Source organism: Alnus glutinosa, chromosome 10, assembly GCF_958979055.1.
Source record: "Alnus glutinosa chromosome 10, dhAlnGlut1.1, whole genome shotgun sequence".
Classification (NCBI taxonomy): domain Eukaryota; kingdom Viridiplantae; phylum Streptophyta; class Magnoliopsida; order Fagales; family Betulaceae; genus Alnus; species Alnus glutinosa.
This window is the reverse complement of record NC_084895.1, coordinates 10,361,445-10,380,883: the sequence shown is the minus strand read 5'-3', so window position 1 is coordinate 10,380,883 and position 19,439 is coordinate 10,361,445. Positions and strand designations below refer to the sequence as shown.

The 19,439-nt window shown below is 38.1% G+C and overlaps 3 protein-coding genes and 1 long non-coding RNA gene across 4 annotated transcripts; 2 read left to right on the top strand and 2 right to left on the bottom strand.

Annotated features, from left to right (window-relative positions):
- The first annotated feature begins 3,279 nt into the window (after window positions 1-3,279).
- LOC133878849 (uncharacterized) lies at window positions 3,280-5,133 on the top strand. Its single transcript, XR_009902005.1, has 3 exons — window positions 3,280-3,294; window positions 3,493-3,581; window positions 4,349-5,133. It is a non-coding gene; the product is annotated as an uncharacterized LOC133878849 (long non-coding RNA).
- Window positions 5,134-6,137: 1,004 nt separating this feature from the next.
- LOC133879022 (protein ANTHESIS POMOTING FACTOR 1-like) lies at window positions 6,138-8,927 on the bottom strand. Its single transcript, XM_062317573.1, has 6 exons — window positions 8,901-8,927; window positions 8,498-8,649; window positions 6,820-6,951; window positions 6,589-6,688; window positions 6,396-6,509; window positions 6,138-6,297 (listed from the first exon to the last, which is right to left on the bottom strand). Exons 1-6 carry the CDS (start codon window positions 8,925-8,927, stop codon window positions 6,163-6,165), a joined length of 660 nt encoding a protein of 219 aa, XP_062173557.1. The 3' UTR covers window positions 6,138-6,162.
- A 922-nt stretch (window positions 8,928-9,849) lies between these two features.
- LOC133879021 (uncharacterized) lies at window positions 9,850-11,142 on the top strand. The gene has a single exon (XM_062317572.1). It carries the CDS (start codon window positions 9,850-9,852, stop codon window positions 11,140-11,142), a length of 1,293 nt encoding a protein of 430 aa, XP_062173556.1.
- A 1,485-nt stretch (window positions 11,143-12,627) lies between these two features.
- LOC133879020 (glutathione S-transferase T3-like) lies at window positions 12,628-13,630 on the bottom strand. Its single transcript, XM_062317571.1, has 3 exons — window positions 13,253-13,630; window positions 12,955-13,168; window positions 12,628-12,857 (listed from the first exon to the last, which is right to left on the bottom strand). Exons 1-3 carry the CDS (start codon window positions 13,628-13,630, stop codon window positions 12,628-12,630), a joined length of 822 nt encoding a protein of 273 aa, XP_062173555.1.
- Window positions 13,631-19,439: the final 5,809 nt, after the last annotated feature.

The following is a 19,439-nucleotide window of genomic DNA, read 5'->3' as shown; positions in this document are numbered from 1 at the left end:
GCAAAATGAAGCACGGATGCTAAAGAGAAGCTCGGCTTCACTCACCCGAGTGCGGGCGTACTCCGTAGGATCCGTGGCAAAGCGGGCCCTCTTCGGTGACCCTTGCACTTTTTCCTTTCCTTTACGCTTGCTCACACTCTGAACCAAGGGATCCTTCTTCTCCGGTTCTTCAGGTTCGTCTTCAATTTCAATCAGGTTAATTGGAGTTGGGAGCGGGCGCGACTCTAGCTGGGAGATCCTCGGGCAAGGTGGGTGGAACCTCCATCCTAGAAACTTTCGCCTAGTCCTCCGTGAGTTTGGTAGACTCAGGCGGGGGGTCAGTGCAGAGGTAGTCGGAACCACCTTGCCGGAAGCATCAGTTGATCTACTCCTGGGTACTTGGGCTAAGACGGTCGGGGTGTGGTCACCTTGTCTCGGGTTAGTGGTCGGCTTGGCAACCTTCTTCAATTGAGAAGCGTCTGCCTTCGGCTTAACGTTCTTCTTCGGCCTAGGAGCAGTTTCTGAGAATTTGGCCTGGGGGGTAGCAGCTACTTCACTACCAGTTTTTCTTGCCATTGCTTTCCATTTTCGGTTGTAGCAAACCTTGCCGAGAGGAATTTGATATTTGAGAACACTCCACATGTTCTCGTCGGTAACAATGTTGTCATAATTGATCTTTAGGACGTTGGTTGGGGTTTGAGAGAAGGTTAACATGGTGGCAACCCTCCTCCTCCTGGTTGCATTTAGGGTCGGGGCCTCCCTCAAATCGATTTGAAGGGGTCTCCACTCCTGGGACATCCTCTGGTCGTCTGCCAGGGGTGTAGCCGACTCCCATTCACCCAAGACCCTAAAGAATTCAGATCTCCACCCACGGTTGTTTGAATAACTCTGGGAGAGATCAATGAAAATCGGGTTCTCTCAGACGGTGAACTCTACAACACCTTCCCTTTTATAATTGACCCTGTACACATTGAAGAACTCCGAAATCATCATCCGGGCCTTCAGAACCGTATGCCATAAGATGAAAGACGTGAAGAGGTATCTCCACCGTTCGGCGCGATCTGACTCGGAGAAACCCCAAGGTACAATACCAGCTCCCGAGCTATGTCCAGAAAGGGGAACCGAAGCCTGGCCAGAAGCATCTACTCGTAAATAACGATGTCACCCCTTTGGATCTCCAGGGTGACTGGATTCTGAAAGTGGAGAAGAACTGGCAGAAAAGTTTCATAGTTGTTCTGAAGACGGAACTCGTCCCCGATACGAATCCTCGAAGCCCCTCGACGATCGAGGGGCACAAGAGGGCGGTGAACCATCTCTCCTTCAAACGAATCGTCACCTAGTTCGGGCATCACATCATTGTCAGACAGAGCTTCTTCTTCTTCAAGCTCTGGGACGTCGACTGCTTCAACTTCTTCCGCGTTAGACATTTGGTAAGAGAAAATGAGAAAATGATGTGCCACAGAGTTTTGGAGGAAGTCGAGAGAGGTTTTTAAAGTTCAAAGAAAATTCGAGATAAGAATGGCCGAAGTGTGGGAAGAGTATTTATACTAGCAGGTGACCCGGGTTAGCCGGTCTCCAATCATCGGTAGTCGAAGGGTCTCGTCCAAATTCCATCCTTCCAAACCGGCAGCCGAAGAGTCCCCGGTCGCACGCCTGACAGCTGCAATACACCTCAAAAGACGAACTAACGTCTAATCGCATTTAATGCGTGGCCTACGCACGTCAACGAATCCCGAGGCCTGTAAATTTTGATAAGAGAAGAAAATTTGAAAATTTGAAATTTGAATTTCGAATTTCAAATAAAATGAAAAGAGCAGGATTATAAAAAATGACAACAGAGGCCCCCGGTTGATGCAGCAGATAAAGTGAAACCTTCCAGGTATGCCACCGACTCGATTTTGGGATACAAAGCAAAAGCCAATTGATTATTTCCGGTTGTACGCATTCGATTCCGTTGTAAAACATAAAGCAAGTCAACAATGGTTGATTGTTCTTAAATTCTCTTAAGCACAAAATTTGCATAAGAGAATTGGGGGGTAGCTGTTCGGGAAAATATTGTACTCCTCGGTAGCCAGGCCCAGCCCTAGCACAAGGCCCATTGGGTCCACCCGACCGGGCCAGAGCGGTTCAAGAATTTGGCCCATCCAGGCCCTGATTCAGCCGACCTACTACCCGACCCGGATGTAGCCAACCCGAATACCAATCGATACCAATATCCACATTTATCTCGGGAGTACCCCAGGATATAAGGGACACGACGCACGCACCAAACTAGATCGTGCGCCCGGAGCTTCACCAATGTCATGCCACCCGTATAAGATCGAACACCCAAGATTAGCTGTCGTGGAACCTAGAATATCCGTGCGCCCGAGGCCATGTCTTCGTCAACTAGCGATTCCCGCATATATAGGAATAATCTCAACTGCTCCTTAATCTTTGTAAATACCAAGGTCCCCTCAAAACAATAAGGTACGCTGATTAATCTCTATAACCCTACTCTGCGCATTTACTCTCAAACAATACACTTACTTAAGCATCGGATCGGGGTTGTCAGCATCCCCCAGACGCAGTGTTTGTTCTTGTTTGCAGATAGAAGGAGTACTCTGACGAATCACTGATCTACACGTCACCTACTGAAAAAATGTCTCAACAATATTGTTCAAAAAGACGTGGATCTATCTTCTTCTTCTCTTGTGATTTATACTTTGTGTACTTTATATTGTTGCTAGTATGCTTTGTTACTCTTGCTTCTCTCGCGAGTTATTAGTTGGTTTACCATATATGATTAGATCAGAAACTTAGTCTCCAGCAGCCAAAGTTTAACCACCCACATTCATTCCAAATCCATACAACTATACCCTAAAGTGAATGTTATGCAGATAGGTCCAACACTCTTCAACACAACAAGAACAGAGCATCAAACCAATGATTTACTAATGGAGAACTCTAAATGTTGTGGCTCTTATTGTTATGGATATGTTTTAAATTTTCTCATAGTTCCTGAATTGTGTCTAGTATCGTGGCTAAAATTTTGGTCATGCTGTTGCAGCTTGAAGATAATTTGTGGGATGACTTTGGTGAGAGTGACGATCATATAGTGCCTCATCCTAGTGATGAATGTGGAGATCAATTTGCAATACAGAGTGATGGCTGTAAGAAGAGAGGGGGATGAGGGGTGCATGTGTAGCACCCCTCCTGTAAGAATCCACGACGTGAAGTAATTGGAGTGGATTCTTACAGGAGGGGTGCTACACATGCACCCCTCATCCCCCTCTCATCCTCCCTTTTCATTAAATAAATTGGAGGCTATTGCTGGTAAGTTTGGATTTAACATAATAGTTAAACCATTATATTATTGTTGGAATTTGATAATCTTCAGTTAGTTTCATTGGATATTATTTTCAGTTAGTTTCTTGAGGCTTTAAACAAACTTTTACATGCTTCTTTGCTCACACTTTATGGCTTTCGTTATTGACAGAAGTTAAATTACATTAAAATTGTTCTTGTGAGCAGGGAAGTTGAAAGAAATGGAAGAAGATGAAGACATTGATGAAGATTCCGAGATAAAGGCAGCACACTTTGGGATTGATTTTGTTGTGTAGGTAAATGAGTCAGTTTTATTTTCTTGTGAATAGAGTTCTTTCTTTTCGTTTTGTGTGAATTTTTTTAGGTGAAAAGATCAAAAGTAGTTGGGTTAGTTTCAAACACGCATTGTTCTATGCTTGGATTTCATATTTTTTCAGGTTGTAAGAACAATAGGTAGAAAAAAATTTCATTAGAAGTTATGCTTTTGATTTGTTTTTACTCATCTTTTGCTTAAAAGGTAGGGTTTGTTTGTACATGTATTTGTTTGTCTGTGCAATATATACACTTTTCAGATAATTGCATGTGGTTTTAAGTTTTGGATCCTTGCTGTTAAGAACCAATTCCTTTGAAATATCAGTTGATTTTCTCCTTACATGGCATATGGATGTTGTAAATGTATAAGCTTTTCTTTTTAGGGCATATATCTAGACTGGTTTGATCGTGGAGGAGTTAATTGATTTGATTATCTTCTAACATTTTGGAATCTCAGGCCTATTTGGTACTATGACTATAAATGAAGGGCTATATATACCTTAACTCATTTTCACTACTTAATACAGTTCTAAGCTTTGGAATGGGTTTGAGACTTGTTAAGCTATTTAGTTGCTTTAAACTTTGGAATGGTTGTTTGAGTGCAATATGTTGTGTGGCGTTTCATTTTTTCTTTTTCTTTTTTCTTTTTTTCTTTCTATTTGGGTCCTTTTAGTTGTATTTGTATTCCTTCATTCAGTTTTTACTTGTCTATTTCACTATCAACTTCCTTGATTCTCCGACTCTAGAGCAGGTTGCGGCATTGGAGGTTGTTGTTTTGCAACCAAGGCGACACAGCTAACAGACATGGAGGTGGATAAGTGTGAGGAGACCACATTGCATGATGTCGACAGTGAGGAGGAGATGAGTAGGCTTGGCAATTTTTGATACGACCCATGAACACGACACGAAAAAACTAGGTTTGGATTTGTCACAATCGAATTTAGGTCATAATTGGGTCGACCCAATTATAATAGTGTTTGGCGGGTTGACCTGCCAACACGATTATAACCCGGTAAAAAAAAAAAAAAAAAATGAAAACTTCAAGAAAGAAGTTGAACCCTATCCGCACACTTTCATTTTTCACTGTCTTTCTTTCACTTGTTCAATCAGAGACTCCGAATTAGGGGTTCACTCGTGGTTCACGCAACCACACCCATGAGCCCACGACAGCAACGACGCCTCACAGTCACGGTTTGTGGTTAAGCTGGTCAATCATTCAGGCTCTTCACAGTTCACAATTCGGTGACTTTGGTAATTCGGTTCACAATTTGTTGATTTTGGGTTCAAATTGTTGTGAGTTGTAACTGTGATTTAAGGTGGTTGGTCCTTTGTTGTGAGTTGAGAATGGGTGGAGAAATTTTTTGGGTTTTTTCTTTTTGTTTTCGATTTGGGAACTGAATGGGTTGAAGGAATTTTTGTAATTGTTTTGCTTAGAAATTTCTTTGGGCTATTCCTCATAATGGCCGAATGGGAATTTTTTTTTGGAGTTCTCTTTGTTTATTGGTTGAGCTACCGATCAGGTTGTTTCTCTTCTCATTTCAGTGCATTCTTGGAGAGATTGTGAAAAATTTTGGGTTGTGTAATCATGTTTACCGGGTCGTGTATAGGTAACACGGTTGGCAAGCAGGTCATGCTCGAGTTCCATAATTCAACTTGATTAATAATCGGGCCGAGTTCATGTTGAATCCGATTGTGTAATCAGGTTAGTCGAATATCAATGTGAACTCAACCCACCAATCCAAATTGCTAAGCCTAGAGATGAGGAGGAAGCATGCTTAGAAGTGATGATCCATTATTTGGTCGGGGAAAGTAGTTACCTATGTGTAATACTAGAGCTGAAAAATTTATTGGAGGTGGATATTGGGCAGTGGATTTATATCTTTTTTACGTGATTAGTGACCATTTTAAAAGTGTTGTTATATATATATATATTGAAGTCTTGTACTCTTTGTCACTTCATAATATGGTTGCATTTCTTTGATTTTTTGTCACCCCATTCTTGTAATTTACATTAATTTCTTCACGCCCTCCATCTTGAGTAACCTTTTTTATTCTATTGAGAAACTCGTGAGGTGAAATTTGATTTTATGATTCAGTCTTAATGTTTTCAGATAATTTCCGATCTTTAGATGGTTGTGTTTCATTTAATGGTGTAGGGAAGAATTCCAATTTGGATTATGGATTCATCTGCCTTCCAATCTAGGTTACCACGTTCCTGAACCAAACATCCTGCAAAATGATATTTCTCAGACAAATACATATTATAAGTGAGGAAGCAAGTATGCTTTTTTGTTGCTGTGATATAAGCAATGGAAATAAATCTTGCAGTAACACTGTTTTGATGCAAATCTTCTTTGTTTTAACCATCCTTCAACATATCTACTTGATGCAAATCTTCTAAAGTTAAAAGTATTTATAGAACCAAATGGTTAAATTTAATAAAACATAAGAAACGCATCCGTACTTCTGTTGTAAAATTTTCATCTAAATAACACTGCTTGAGGTAATGGAGACATGATACATTGAGAGGTCACTGAAGAGAAGCAAATATTGTTATTTTCTCTCTTAATTCAAGAATGAATCAAGTACATGAATATGGCCATCCATAGTTGTCAAAAGCACAACTCTCCCATCACTACTGAACTTTACAACATTTGCATCAGATGTTTCTCCCCCAACAGAAAAGATGTCGAAAGGACCCTAAAAGAATTCAAATTTCACCAAATAATGGCGTCATTTACAGATTTAACAATCTAGACAAGCCTAACACTCCCATGCTCTTGCATATCGCCACTAACCATTTCATATTTGCGAGCATCAAACATTCTGATGTATCCTCCAGATGCAATTGCAAAGACGAGCCCTTGTTCACCGTATGATGTAGCAGGCCTTCCTTGTACACGTAAAAGACTCTAACTCACAGATAATATATAACTCAGTTAAAGAGCAAACGTATTCTGAAAAGAAGCACTTATATGCAAATTCCTCCACCTGACACTTATCAGCTTGTTGATCCCAAAGCAATACAGTTTGATCAAGAGAACCAGAGATAAAGCATTCCTTGCGAGAGCACAAGCTGAGTGACACAACCCTAGAAACAAGAATAGAAGCTGTCCTCTTGTTACACACATGTTCAGTGCAAGCAGTAACTAGCGAATGCAAAAAGAAAATTAAAAAAAGAAAAAAAAAAATTGCCTACATTGGTAGTGTGAGAAACTAAACCTGTCATGGTGACCTTTAAAATACCGCAAATACTTGTTGTCATTTTTTGAAGAGTATATGACTGTTTTAGGGTGAGAAGTAAAGCAAACCAGATCAACTCCATACTTTTTGCTGTTAGTTGTCTTCAAACAACTGGCCAAAAAAAAAAGGGGGGGATCTCAACAATTTGTGCCACTACCAAAATAAGGGCCTATTAAATAAAGCACAACAGAAATACAAGATTTTGCGAGGTAGTGGAGGAATTTCATAGGCACAATTGATTAAGTTGCTATAATCATAATTGACTCAAGCAACAAGAATGGCATCTAAAACACGGACAAAGGATGTCTTATTACAGTTCCCTTCATTTCCTCTTTGATAAAACCTATAGCAGAAGTCACCCGCAAATAAATAATCTTATAAGCCAAGCCCATGGGTTTTCAAACTCAATATCAGGATTATTTTCATTCCTAGAAACTGAAAAAATTGTCTTGAGCATATGGTTGTTCACATTAAGAAAACTTTCCACTTACAAATCTCACAAACTACCGGGCCAAGGCTTCACAAAAGTTACTGAGTATTTGCTGATATAGGCACTTATTTTGCATCTGCGTAGATAACCAAGCATGATGACTTTATATTATCCTCAATTCCTTTTTCCAAAAAAAGCAATGTAATACTAAAATTGAGGATTATCTAGACTTCATCATGCTTCAAGAGTCTTAGTTAAACTAAATATTCCCTATCACTACTATGATCTAGGGTAGCATGGTATAGCTAATACCTATCCGGAAAATTCAGTGTCGTAAACAATCAGAACGAAATACAATAAACAACGAGAAAACAACCAAACATGGTGCTTAAACAAAGCAAAATATTACGAACAACATGATTCTCACCCATTTCCAGTCCGAGGGAACAAGAAAGCCAGTTCCTTTTGTATTCAACACAACACAAGCTGATGAAAACATACAGCCCAAAGCAAATCTAAAAAATAAAATCGAAAGAACTGGCCCATGTCAAAAAAAAAAAACGGTTTAATTAAACAATCACAGGTTTTATCCTAAATTACCAAGCTACCTACATTGTTCTTCTACTATGGTTACATGGATACCATGATCAAACCAAACAAGGAACAAATCATCAAAAACAATATATCTATGAAATTGGTGGTATTACATAATAGATCTTTTATACAACTGAACTAATTGAGCCAAGCTAATTCATTTATTTTCCTATAAGCATGAGTTTTTCTTATCTGAAACTTACATAATAGTATTTTTTTTATTTTTTATTTATTTTTTATTTTTAATTTTTTTTATAAGTAACTTACATAATAGTATCTGATTGAAAAATAAGACTGAAAACAGTTTTGCTTGCCACATTTGCCATCCTTTCTCCGTAAAAATGTGAGCAAAGACTAGTTTTTGGGAGAGACTGACAGAAATATACCAAGCAGTATAGCAGCATCAGCAACCTCATTACTGACCAACCAATTTAAACATCATCAAATCGATCATCATATTACAATCTATGGCAAATGCAACAAAAAATCACAATTAATGAGAGAGAATATGGTGATCGGCTCGGCGCTCCTGGTCGGCGGTGGAACTGCGGTGGGCGGTGCTCCGATGGGTGGCGGTCGGTGGGTCTGCAAAGAGAGAGAAAGGAAAGCTGAGAGAGAGAGAGAGAGAGAGACCTGGTCGGAGATGGGCGGCGCTCGGTCTGCTGGGCGGCGATCGGGCGGTGGTTCGGTGGCCGGCGCTGGGTCAGTGGGGTGAGGGTGAGAGAAATGGGTCCGAGAGAAAACTGGAAAATTGGGGGGGAAAGAAATGGGGGAAACACCGTCGACTTTTAGTTTAGAAGTCACCTAGGAAAAAAGACGGTAGAGATGATTTCTCATTACTTCACGGTACTGACACAGTAACGTGAGCCTAGGATTTGCACTTATTGCACCCTAGTCGCTACGTCCCACGTGATATGTCAGTAGCCCAGCGTCTTGTCTTCTCAACTTTTCTTTTTGTGATTTTACGCTTGCAGCATCATGTCTACACAGTACACACCCTTGTTGGCCTGCCTTCGATCGATCTGCACCAAAGAACCTCTCGTTGGTTTTTGGAATTCGACATCAGGAAGAGCTTAGAGCACTAATAGTAGATTTCTAATTATTTTCTTTAAATTTAGAGAACAAAACTACATTTTGCTTCCCTATAAAAAAACACCCCACAATAGATTCCCTTAACTTTCCCTATATCAATTAAATACTTTTTTTTACTCTTACTTTATTCTTTTTTTCTCTTTCCTACTTTTTTGTACCAACCAACTCCCAACTAACTCCCAACCAACCCTTCATATCTTTGTTTTTATGTTCATAAAACTATTAAATGACCATTTAAATGGTTTGATCAAAACAGCTGGGAATGAAAAAAAAAATTTCAAGGGAAGGTTCTAGAAGGTGGGTTGATGTATTGTGGATGATACCCAACACAAGTGAAAGTTGCATGGTGGGTAGCTTTGCTGAGATATTCCGTAAGCCTCAATTGACGAACAGGAACATGCAAGCAAGAAATCAACAAATTCAATAGCCACAAGCTCCTAGTCCACGCGAGAACCAAAGCCCAACATCTGATCCAAAACATGGTTTTTCACTTTTTCCCTTCCCTTGAAGCTGGTACGCAGATAGCTAGAAATCCTTAATTACAACATTAATAGTCATTAAATTGCACCAGCGTCTCGTTGCCAACTACTATCAACTGCTATCAATTGTGCGTACTCCACAGCTGTAAAAAGTGAAAACGTGTGTATACGCTTCCTACATTTATAGCTATTAAACTAGTCGGCAGTTGGCAATGGTGGTTGTGAATTAAATTTACATTTATGGTTTGTAGTTGAAACATGAAACACAATCGAACCTGAGTGTTCAAGAACAAATTTAAATAGACCAATTGCCTTTTTGTTTTCCATCCATTTTACAACCAAGCTTGTGTTCTTTCAATTTAAATAGATTCATTGTCTCACTTATTTTAATCCATTTCAATATCCTTTCCCTCTATGGATCATATTCTTGAACTTGATAGCCTTCAATATGATTCTTCCTTCGATGATGAGTTGGAAATAATTTCAACTTTTGCTATGGTAAAAAAACGATTGGATGGCGAAGGAGGATCAAGATCACGACGTGTTTCTGGTCGACGTCACAATACTATTTGGCGTAATTCTTTGCAAGGCCAAGAAAACCTATTCCGCGATTATTTTGCGGAATCGGCGGTATATCCTCCCAACAAATTTCGAAGGAGGTTTCGTATGCGCTGTGACCTTTTTATGCGCATTCACGACGCAATAATATCTCATGACAGATATTTTGTTCAAGAAAGAAATGCTGCTGGAAAGGTCGGACATTCTTCTCTACAAAAGATGACTGCTGCAATTAGGATGCTCGCTTATGGAGTAACTGCAGATTTGATGGATGAATACTTACGGATTGGAGAAAGGACCGCAATGGATAGCTTTATACATTTTGTTAAAGCGGTAGTTTCAATTTTTTCTGCCGAGTACTTGAGGTCGCCAAACTCAGAAGACATTGCTAGATTGCTAGCAATTGGCGAAAGTCGTGGATTTCCAGGAATGCTGGGAAGCATCGATTGCATGCATTGGAAGTGGAAGAATTGTCCAAATGCTTGGAAAGGTATGTATTCTGGTCATATCCGTGAACCTACAATTATTTTGGAAGCCGTAGCGTCCCATGATCTTTGGATATGGCACGCATTTTTTGGGTTACCAGGGTCTCATAATGATATAAATGTGTTAGAACGATCTGATGTATTTGCCAATCTAGCTGAAGGGCGTGCTCCTCCGGTCAACTACTCAATCAATGGTCACGATTATACAATGGGATACTATCTTGCCGATGGTATATGTCCTTCGTGGGCAACATTCGTAAAAACAATTCATGCTCCACAAGGAAACAAGAGAAAAAATTTTGCTACAGCTCAAGAGTCGGCAAGAAAGGACGTAGAGCGAGCGTTTGGAGTGCTTCAAGCACGATTTGCAATTGTGCGTGGACCTGCACGGTTATACCAACCTGAACTTTTTAAAGATATTATGATGGCGTGCATAATATTGCATAACATGATCGTTGAGGATGAACGACATATGTATCTCGGAGCAGATGAATTCAATTATGAGCAAATCAATGACGTTCCACTCGAACCACCGTCACACGAAGTTACAAATGAAGTTGTGGAGTTCATGCAAAATCGTCATCGTATTAGAGATCAAGAAACACATTTGCAACTTCAATTAGACCTCATTGAGCATTTATGGCAAATACATAGTCAATCGTAAGAAATTGTTCTCTCTAAAATTTGGTGTCATGTTATGTAGTTTGGAAAATTTGGTATCATGTTATGTAGTTTGGAAAATTTGGTATCATGTTATTTAGTTTGGAAAATATGGTATCATCTATCTATGAGTTCAGTTTGAGAACTATAAAAATTTCCATGCCTTCCCTTAATTTTTGTTGATTGAATTGGTTATTCGTCATTGCAAAAAAGAGTAACTTTGATTCAATAACCATCGAGTTGAACAATGCACCCTCTGTTGCACACACTGATGCTCATGTTTTTGCACTCTATAAATTCTGAACATGACATGCCCTTTTATAAGCACTGTTGTCGGTCAACAAAAGCTTAAGAGGACTTGCAGATACCAATATCCTCCTAATTCCCATGAGTGACTTCTATTAAAAATTCAGACGATCGAGTGGATAATGGAAGGGGTATATATATTTATGGTCATATTGTCATCATATTGCTTCAGATTATTTTATTCAATCCCAAAGTTTGAAACAAAGCAAAGCCTTGAGATTATAAACGATGGTCTCAATCTCACTCAGAATTTACACAGACAAGCAAGAGGGTCCCCTTCATTGGGTGGTTGGCATACTCCACCACATGGCGATCCGATGGAGAGGCAATGCTGATTGCAATCGGGGAACTTTGAACATGGCCCCTGGGTTACCAAGGTTTCACATGGAGCGATTTCTACTGCTGCATGCCCTGCACCCAAATATTATATATATATATATATATATATATATATATATATATATAGAGAGAGAGAGAGAGAGAGAGAGAGAGAGAGAGAGAGAGAGAGAGAGAGAGAGAGAAATATGCTTGTTGCTTTTCCCAATGACCAAACATGTCACTAGTTCATCAAGGGATTTTACCTGAGTTTAGAACAACCAAAGCAATACAGAAAAGCACTGCAAAGAAGCATTTGATGACGGAAGAAAACTTTGGGGAAGCCATTGTACAAAAAGATTTGTGCTTAATTTTCTCTCTTTCTTGTTCTTTGTTGATGGATTATGGAACCAAATGCTTCAAGCAAGCCTATTTATATTAAACTTTATATATATATATATATATATATATATATATATATAGTTAAGTCAGCCAACACAACTGCAAAACTAAAAAGAATAAGTAACTCATAAGGCCCCACTTGACTTGATTAAAGGCAAACACGTACAGGTGCTACATGTAAGCATCATCTTAATTGACCACAAACCATAAAACAAAGCTACCCCTAATTAAAGTTGAATGAATTCCTCCCAACAAATACTAAGCCAAATTTGACCTATGATTCACAGATTCAATCAACTGCAGAAGCTTCAATCTCCTTGTGTGATGGCATAAACAAAAAAACACTTAACCATCTAAGAGATTTCCCTTTTGTCTTTTCTAACTAACAAAAAACCAAAGGTATAAACAAAAAGCCAATGGCATAAACAAAAAGCCAATAGCATAAACAAAAGCCAATTACCAATGACTAGTTAGTCCTACGCTTTTGCATGATTTCCATTTGGAGAGATTGAATATATTCAAGCTGAATTGGTGACAAGTAGCTTGTATCCATCATCATAATTTCTCTTTCCTCTTTCTTTTGTTCTCTTGCCTCTTTCCTAAGTTCAACCTCAAGCTTTTGTTTCTCAATACGAACAATCTCTTCATTTGCCGTATCAATATTTTTCATTCTCTCCTCATACGATCTTTTCTTCACTTCCGTTAATTGAGTCAGAACCTCCGTTATAATCTCTTTATCTCCACAATCTTTGCTCTTTCTTTTTTTTCTCTCTATCTTTCGCGGCCTTCTTGCCTATAGGTCTCTCCAAGTCTACAATAACGTCTTCTTCATCATTGTCAACACTTAGATTGATCACAGGTTGAAGAGAAGGACTTATGGATTTCTTTCTTAGCATTGTTGGCTTCAACTGCTTCCATTTTGGCAAGTTCTTCAACAACTTCCAACAATGTTCAAATTGAAATCCGATAGAGTATTCATCCCGGTACATATCCTTTGCCAAATTAATCTGAAAAAAAGAAAAGAAAAATAATTAGAATCTTCAAACTAAATATAAGGTTAATTTACTCTACTAGTAACAATTCATTTTTACCTTATCTTGCTCAGTAGCACCACTTGGATTCTTTGTTTCAACTTGTGCCAAGTACCCACAAAATTTGTTTGTAAACTTTTGGATTGATGACCATCGATTTGATAGAGAATGAGCGGAACGTTCCACCGTGTCTTCTTTCTTGTTCTCATGATAGTTCATCCAAATTTTATCCCAAAATTTGTTGCCTTTTTGATCAGTCCCTTGAATTGGATCAATGGTAGTACTAATCCAAGCCTTTACTAGTAGAATGTCTTCTTCAATAGAGAAGTTTGTCTTCTTAGTAGATTTTATTTTAGGTTGGGATGGAATTTCTTGGTAGTTTTGCAACCCTGATTGTAAGAGTGTAATGAAGCTTTGGTTTTTGTCTTGTGAATCCATGAGAGTAGGCTACCAAACAACAGGAAGTTAAAAAAGCAAAAACATGAAGATTTAATCAACCAGTATTTAAGCCAAAGATTAAATCAACCAGTATTTACAACTGAACTACAAAGATACAACAGCCAGTATCAGAACCTCTTTACAACTTCTCCACAAGACCCAAACAAGAAGCAACCAAATATACAAAACAACATTTAAAAACCAGAAAAACAACTCCTTCACTTCTCAACTGCATCAATTCTGCAGAACCATAAACTGCATAACTAAACTAAAGTTTACAGAATCAAAACTCCTTCACTTCTCATCAACAATAAACTTCAGAAAAACAAACTTAACTACTGGACCCTCAAGATCAATTTTCACTCGGGTAAACAGTAATTCTGCAGAAAGCATCTCGTAAAAATCTCACTGGGACCAGTTTACCACTTATACCGACATTTCCTCTCTAATGCTCTAATTACGACACATATCTACATTCTCAACGTTCCTTTTAAACCTATCTTTCCCCAAAACTTTGGTTCTCACCTCCCAATTATTTTTTTTTCTTTTTCAAGATCTGCTTCTCTGTTTCTGATTTCCATGCTTGGTCTCATTTCTATTTCTCCACATATTATAAATTGTAGAGCTCAACACAAGTCTACAGATATTGGCAGCCAAAGACTTCTTTTTCCAATCACACACTCTTAGCCATACCACATCGTCCCAATCATATGGAGGATGACCAAATTCTCAAAACAGAGAACAAAACCAGAGCTGGAAAAACACCTAGCAAACCATATTATCCAGCAAGCAACAGTCTCTATGGAAGATCTTGTGACAATCTAAAACCCATAACAAAACTTTCCATAAACAAACATAAGAATCCATGGATACCAGGTTCAATACAGAACAACAAAACACACCCTGTACTACAAAACGAAAAACCAGGGAACTAAAAACACTCTACAACAAACTTAACAGAGATTACAAACTCCATAAATGAACTAAGTGAGCAAGAGCTAGGAATGGGTATTTGCCAAAACTTCTGTTCTCATATATATGTTTCTATGGCTAAAACAAAAATCCATAACAATTAAAATTTTGAAAGACCCAGATCAAGAATTTCCCATATGTCAACAGAAAAATTTCCATGAAGAATCCGGTAATGTTCTAGAGATAGAAACTCCAAAATGCCCGTCCCATGATTTACGACATGTACAACGAAAATATTGGAGATAATAAAAATAACCCACATTATTTTTCAACATTTTCTCGTGATAATCATGAAAATAGGAAGTGTACCTCATGAAACAGCTCGAAAATACATGAAAGAACCGTCAAGCTGGAAGAGAGATGCGAGAACAACCCATCGACAAAAGAATGCAAGAATCAACCGCAAACTTGACTTCAACTAACAAAGAAAAAAACCCAAAGCAACGCACAACAAGAAGTTGGTTAAAATTTAAAGAAGGAACACAAACAAATAAGTAGAAACAAAGAATGGGAAAGAAAAGAATGGGTCTGGGTGTTCACCGGCGCTGCTCCAACCACACATCAACTACCGCAAGACCTGCAGCTTGTCTTTCTCGCTCCCGCCGTGCAGAAAGCTAGTGAAGAATTTTTCATCAAAAAAAATAAAGCTAGTGAAGAATGAGGGTAGAGGCGTGATGGAGGAGTTGTTTAATGGGTATGGCGCGAGAATGAAATTCAGATGGAGGGAAATGAAAGCAGAAATGGGGTTGCGTGAAAGGCAGAGATATGGCCGATTTTTTTTTCGATTAAAAAATTTGATTGGGAAGCTACAGTGCTACCCAATGTATTGGGTAGCACTGTAGCTACCCAACCAAAATGGGTAAAATTGGGGTAGCTATTGTGGGTCACTTTTTTGTGTTTTTTATCAAATTTTCCCTATATATAGGGAAGGGAACCATTATAGGGAATCTGCTACTAGTGCTCTTAGGGTGAAGACTGAAGAGGTGGGACTAGACAAACCAGCCAGCCATTGGCCCTCTCAACAGTAAACTGAAACTAGTCGCTTAGCACCCCCATTCACTCTGAGGCCATTCAACGGCCATTCCACGAGGTAAGCCCGCTAACCCCGAAAGTCGTTGTCTCCTGATTTATGTTGAGATTTTGAGGCTTCTTGTTGGTGTTAGCTTACCTTGGTTTAGGTTAGAAATTTGTCCTTATGAGCCGGGCGAGCTGAGCGCTCGAGAGTCGAGAAGGCACTTGCTCGTCAAAAAACTGAAATATTGGCATAAAAATTAGGGAAGTGTGAAATTTCACACGTCACTAAAAGTTTGAGTGACATGCCACTATATCAAAAAGTGAGTTACCGTAGACAAGTTAATAAAGTCTAAGTTTTTTTTTTTTTTTTTTTTTTTTTTTTTGTTGGTAGTTAACAGGTGCAAATTTAATTAAATAACAGAAAGTTTAGTATTAAAATACCAATTCTCCGATGAGCATATCAAAAAATTAAGATAGTAAATAGTAATAGTAGTTATAATGACGTGAGCACATGGTGACGGGGGTAATAACGTGATAATATGGTGTCATAGTAGTGAAGTGAATGATGATGTTGGAGCTAATGGAGATGGTGATAGGAGATGGTGGTGTTGTTAATGCCATGGTGACTGTGTGATGATGGTAGTAGTTATGGAGTGTAAGAGAAGTGTATGAAAGATATAAAAGAATTATTTCTCTATGTTATATATATATATATATATATATATTTTAACAATGTTAATACTGATTTAAAAATTTGTTAAAACTATCATATGTGATAGTTATGAAATAAAAATATAGTAAGTAACATTATTTTTCTATTGGTATATCTTGAACTACCTCATTCAAAGATAACATAACTTTTTTGCACTAAGAAAGAATGGTTAAGTTACTTGGCACAAATAATAAGCACTTTTGGTTCGAGAAGGACATAATAATATTGTTATGGACTCATAACTCCATTAATGCATCAAACAATTTGAAATGAGAAGGAACAGTGACAATGCTACTGTTCACAAGCAGGACTTCTCCTTCCGGTTCGCGTTGTTGTGAATCATGTGGTCTTCATTTGATTTAGTTACCGAATAGAAAAGCTTTTTATTTATTTGTAAACCTTTATTTCGGTCATTGAGAAGCAGTTGACTTTTCTTTTTTTCCTCTTTTGCCCATACAGATATCTTGAGTAACCATGTATTTTGGTAGTTGGTTTTCCCAAACAAATATTTTATTAATAAAAAAAATAAGAATTACCAAATGATTAAACATCAGTTAATGGTCTAGAAGAAGATTAGGAAAATCCATCAAGGAATTCCTATTATTACTTTTATTGTCTTTAATTTAAGCTCCTAACCCTATTTGGATATAGTCACAGATTAAACATGGAAATAAAGGGTGGCTTGAGTACAGCTGTTCTTCAAGTTCTTGACAAAGATAATTACGTGGTTTGGAGTGTTCAAGTAAAAACCTATTTGATGGCTCGTGATCTCTGGGATATAGTTGAAGCAACCACTGAACCTCCTAAGCAAGAAGATGATGAAGCGGCTTTCAAGGCTTGGAGTAAGAAGAATTCCACGGCTTTACATGTGCTCAAGGTTTCATGTGGGCAGTACGCATTGGCTATGATTATGGAGATTAATTCTGCTCAAATTGCATGGAATACTTTGGCAGGTCTTTCTATCTTTCTCTCTCTCTCTCTCTCCCAATTTGATAAATGCACATACATGGTCGAACTAAGGCTGCTTTTGTGTGCAGCTGTTCTTCAAGTTCTTGACAAAGACAATTATGTGGCTTGGATTGTTCGGGTAAAAAGATATTTAATGGCTCACAATCTTTGGGATGTACTTGAAGCAACCACCGAACCTCCAAGTCATGAAGATGATGAGGTCGCTTTTAAGGCTTGGAGTATGAAGAATTCCACAGCCTTACATGTAATCCAAATTTCATGTGGACAGGACACATTTTCTAAGATTATTCAGATTAGTTCTGCACAAATCGCTTGGGATACATTGGCAAAAAAGTTTCTTCGAGTTCTTGAGAAAGATAACTACGCAGATTGGAGTGTTCAAATAAAAACCTATTTGATGGCCCATGATCTTTGGGAGATAATTGAAGCAACCACCGAACCTCCAGGACAAGAAGATGATGAAGATGATTTTAAGGATTGGAGGAAGAAGAATTTCATAGCCTTACACGTAATCCAAATTTCATGTGGACCGGACATAGGTTTTGAGATTATTGGGATTACTTCGGCAAAAACCGCTTGGGATACGTTGGCAAAAAAGTATGTTGTGCCTACAGGTGCTGACTCAGGTCCCTCCTCTCTCTTTGAACCGTGCAAATACTCAAAAAAGTCTGCACGTTTTCTTGTGATTTTAATTTCGTCATCAAATTTTCAATTTTGATAATTAGATTTTTAAGTTTTATCTTAATTTTAAATATGTCCATTTGTCAACTAATTTTTGAATTAATTGACATTCTGCCATGTCACACCACTAAATTGATGAAACTTAGTTGTCTACGTTTGAGAAGTTATGTGTCAATTGCACATTCTAAATCTAGCCTAATTAATAAAAAACAAAAAAGAAGAAGAAGAAGAAGAGTGGTGGCTATGAGCTAGTTCTCCCCTCACATGTATTTTAAAAAAATATAAATATCTTATTAAAGAAGGTGTTGTAACCTAATGACAGTTCCTTTTATCATTCAAAGTTTTGGTTCACCATGAGTATTACTTATTCTTTTCCAGTTCTGTTATTTAATCTAGTTCACTTTGGCGATTTTATTGTTTTTGAAAAATCATTAGTTCAATAATTTCTTATTGGTTTTATTGCAGGGTATATAGTAAACTATATAACCAAAAATTATTCTGCACCTGATTTTTTCAATTCAGCCATCAATTTAGGGTGATATGATAACTATGTAAAAAATCCAGCCAGTACTTTGTTGATGGTGCATATAATATATATATATATATATATATATATATATATATATATACACACACACACAAACACACACACACACGAGATGGAGATATTAATTAATTAAATAAAATTTTGCTTTTAATAAGATTTTTCCTTCCAAGTTCCCTATGTTATAAAAAAGTTTTAGGCAGGTATCTCACACTTGCATTGACGTGGGATATGGTTTTTGTTGGTGTGATAACTTGCCTTGACGTGGGTTAATGATACTGACCTTTACATATCGAGTTAGTTCTGAAATTTAAAATCGAATGAAAAGAACATCCCATAAATAGTTGGCATGTTGATGTAGAATGCCTTCAAAAAACTTTACTTTGCAGGCAGCGGCGAAAATGGAAATGTTGACTATGTTCAGTATGAGGCCTTAATAGAGGCTCTGAAAAGTTGTGATTGGAACACTGCAGAGGATTTCCTTAAGCGCCAGCCTGATGCAAGGAGTGCAAAAATCACATATGTGGGTGAGACGGCTCTTTCCATTGCTGTTGCAGCTGGGCATGAGCTTATAGTGGAGAAGTTAGTGGATGTAATGTCTGTAGAAGAATTGGGAATACTAGATATCTATGGTAACACACCTCTGGTTGGTGCACTTAATGCTGGAAACTACAGGATGACAGCGTGGATGCTTAGAAAGAACAACAACTTGGTCAGCATTGAAGATGAGGATAAAAGAATTCCAGTTATTCAGGCTATTGGAAATGGGGATATAGAATTGGCTCGCTATCTCTATTCTCTGACTCCGCTGGAAGATCTGACGAAAGAAAATGGCGCCCATGGCGCTACACTTTGTACCCGTGCTATATATACCAGAAGTTTAGGTAAGAACCAACTCTTTTGATGATTTGAAATCT

What these genes read in the sequence shown, in the direction of transcription:
- LOC133879020 (XM_062317571.1), bottom strand. Translation starts at nt 13,630, where the DNA reads ATGGATTCACAAGACAAAAACCAAAGCTTCATTACACTCTTACAATCA. An exon ending in GTGCTACTGAGCAAGATAAG is followed by an intron (nt 13,169 to 13,252) that starts GTAAAAATGAAT and finishes TCTTTTTTTCAG; the next exon opens with ATTAATTTGGCAAAGGATAT. An exon ending in AGACTTGGAGAGACCTATAG is followed by an intron (nt 12,858 to 12,954) that starts GCAAGAAGGCCG and finishes AATTAACGGAAG; the next exon opens with TGAAGAAAAGATCGTATGAG.
- LOC133879021 (XM_062317572.1), top strand. Translation starts at nt 9,850, where the DNA reads ATGGATCATATTCTTGAACTTGATAGCCTTCAATATGATTCTTCCTTC.
- LOC133879022 (XM_062317573.1), bottom strand. Translation starts at nt 8,927, where the DNA reads ATGTCGAATTCCAAAAACCAACGAGAG. An exon ending in CGCCGCCCATCTCCGACCAG is followed by an intron (nt 6,952 to 8,497) that starts GTCTCTCTCTCT and finishes TTTTTTGGCCAG; the next exon opens with TTGTTTGAAGACAACTAACA. An exon ending in ATGCTCGCAAATATGAAATG is followed by an intron (nt 6,298 to 6,395) that starts GTTAGTGGCGAT and finishes GAATTCTTTTAG; the next exon opens with GGTCCTTTCGACATCTTTTC.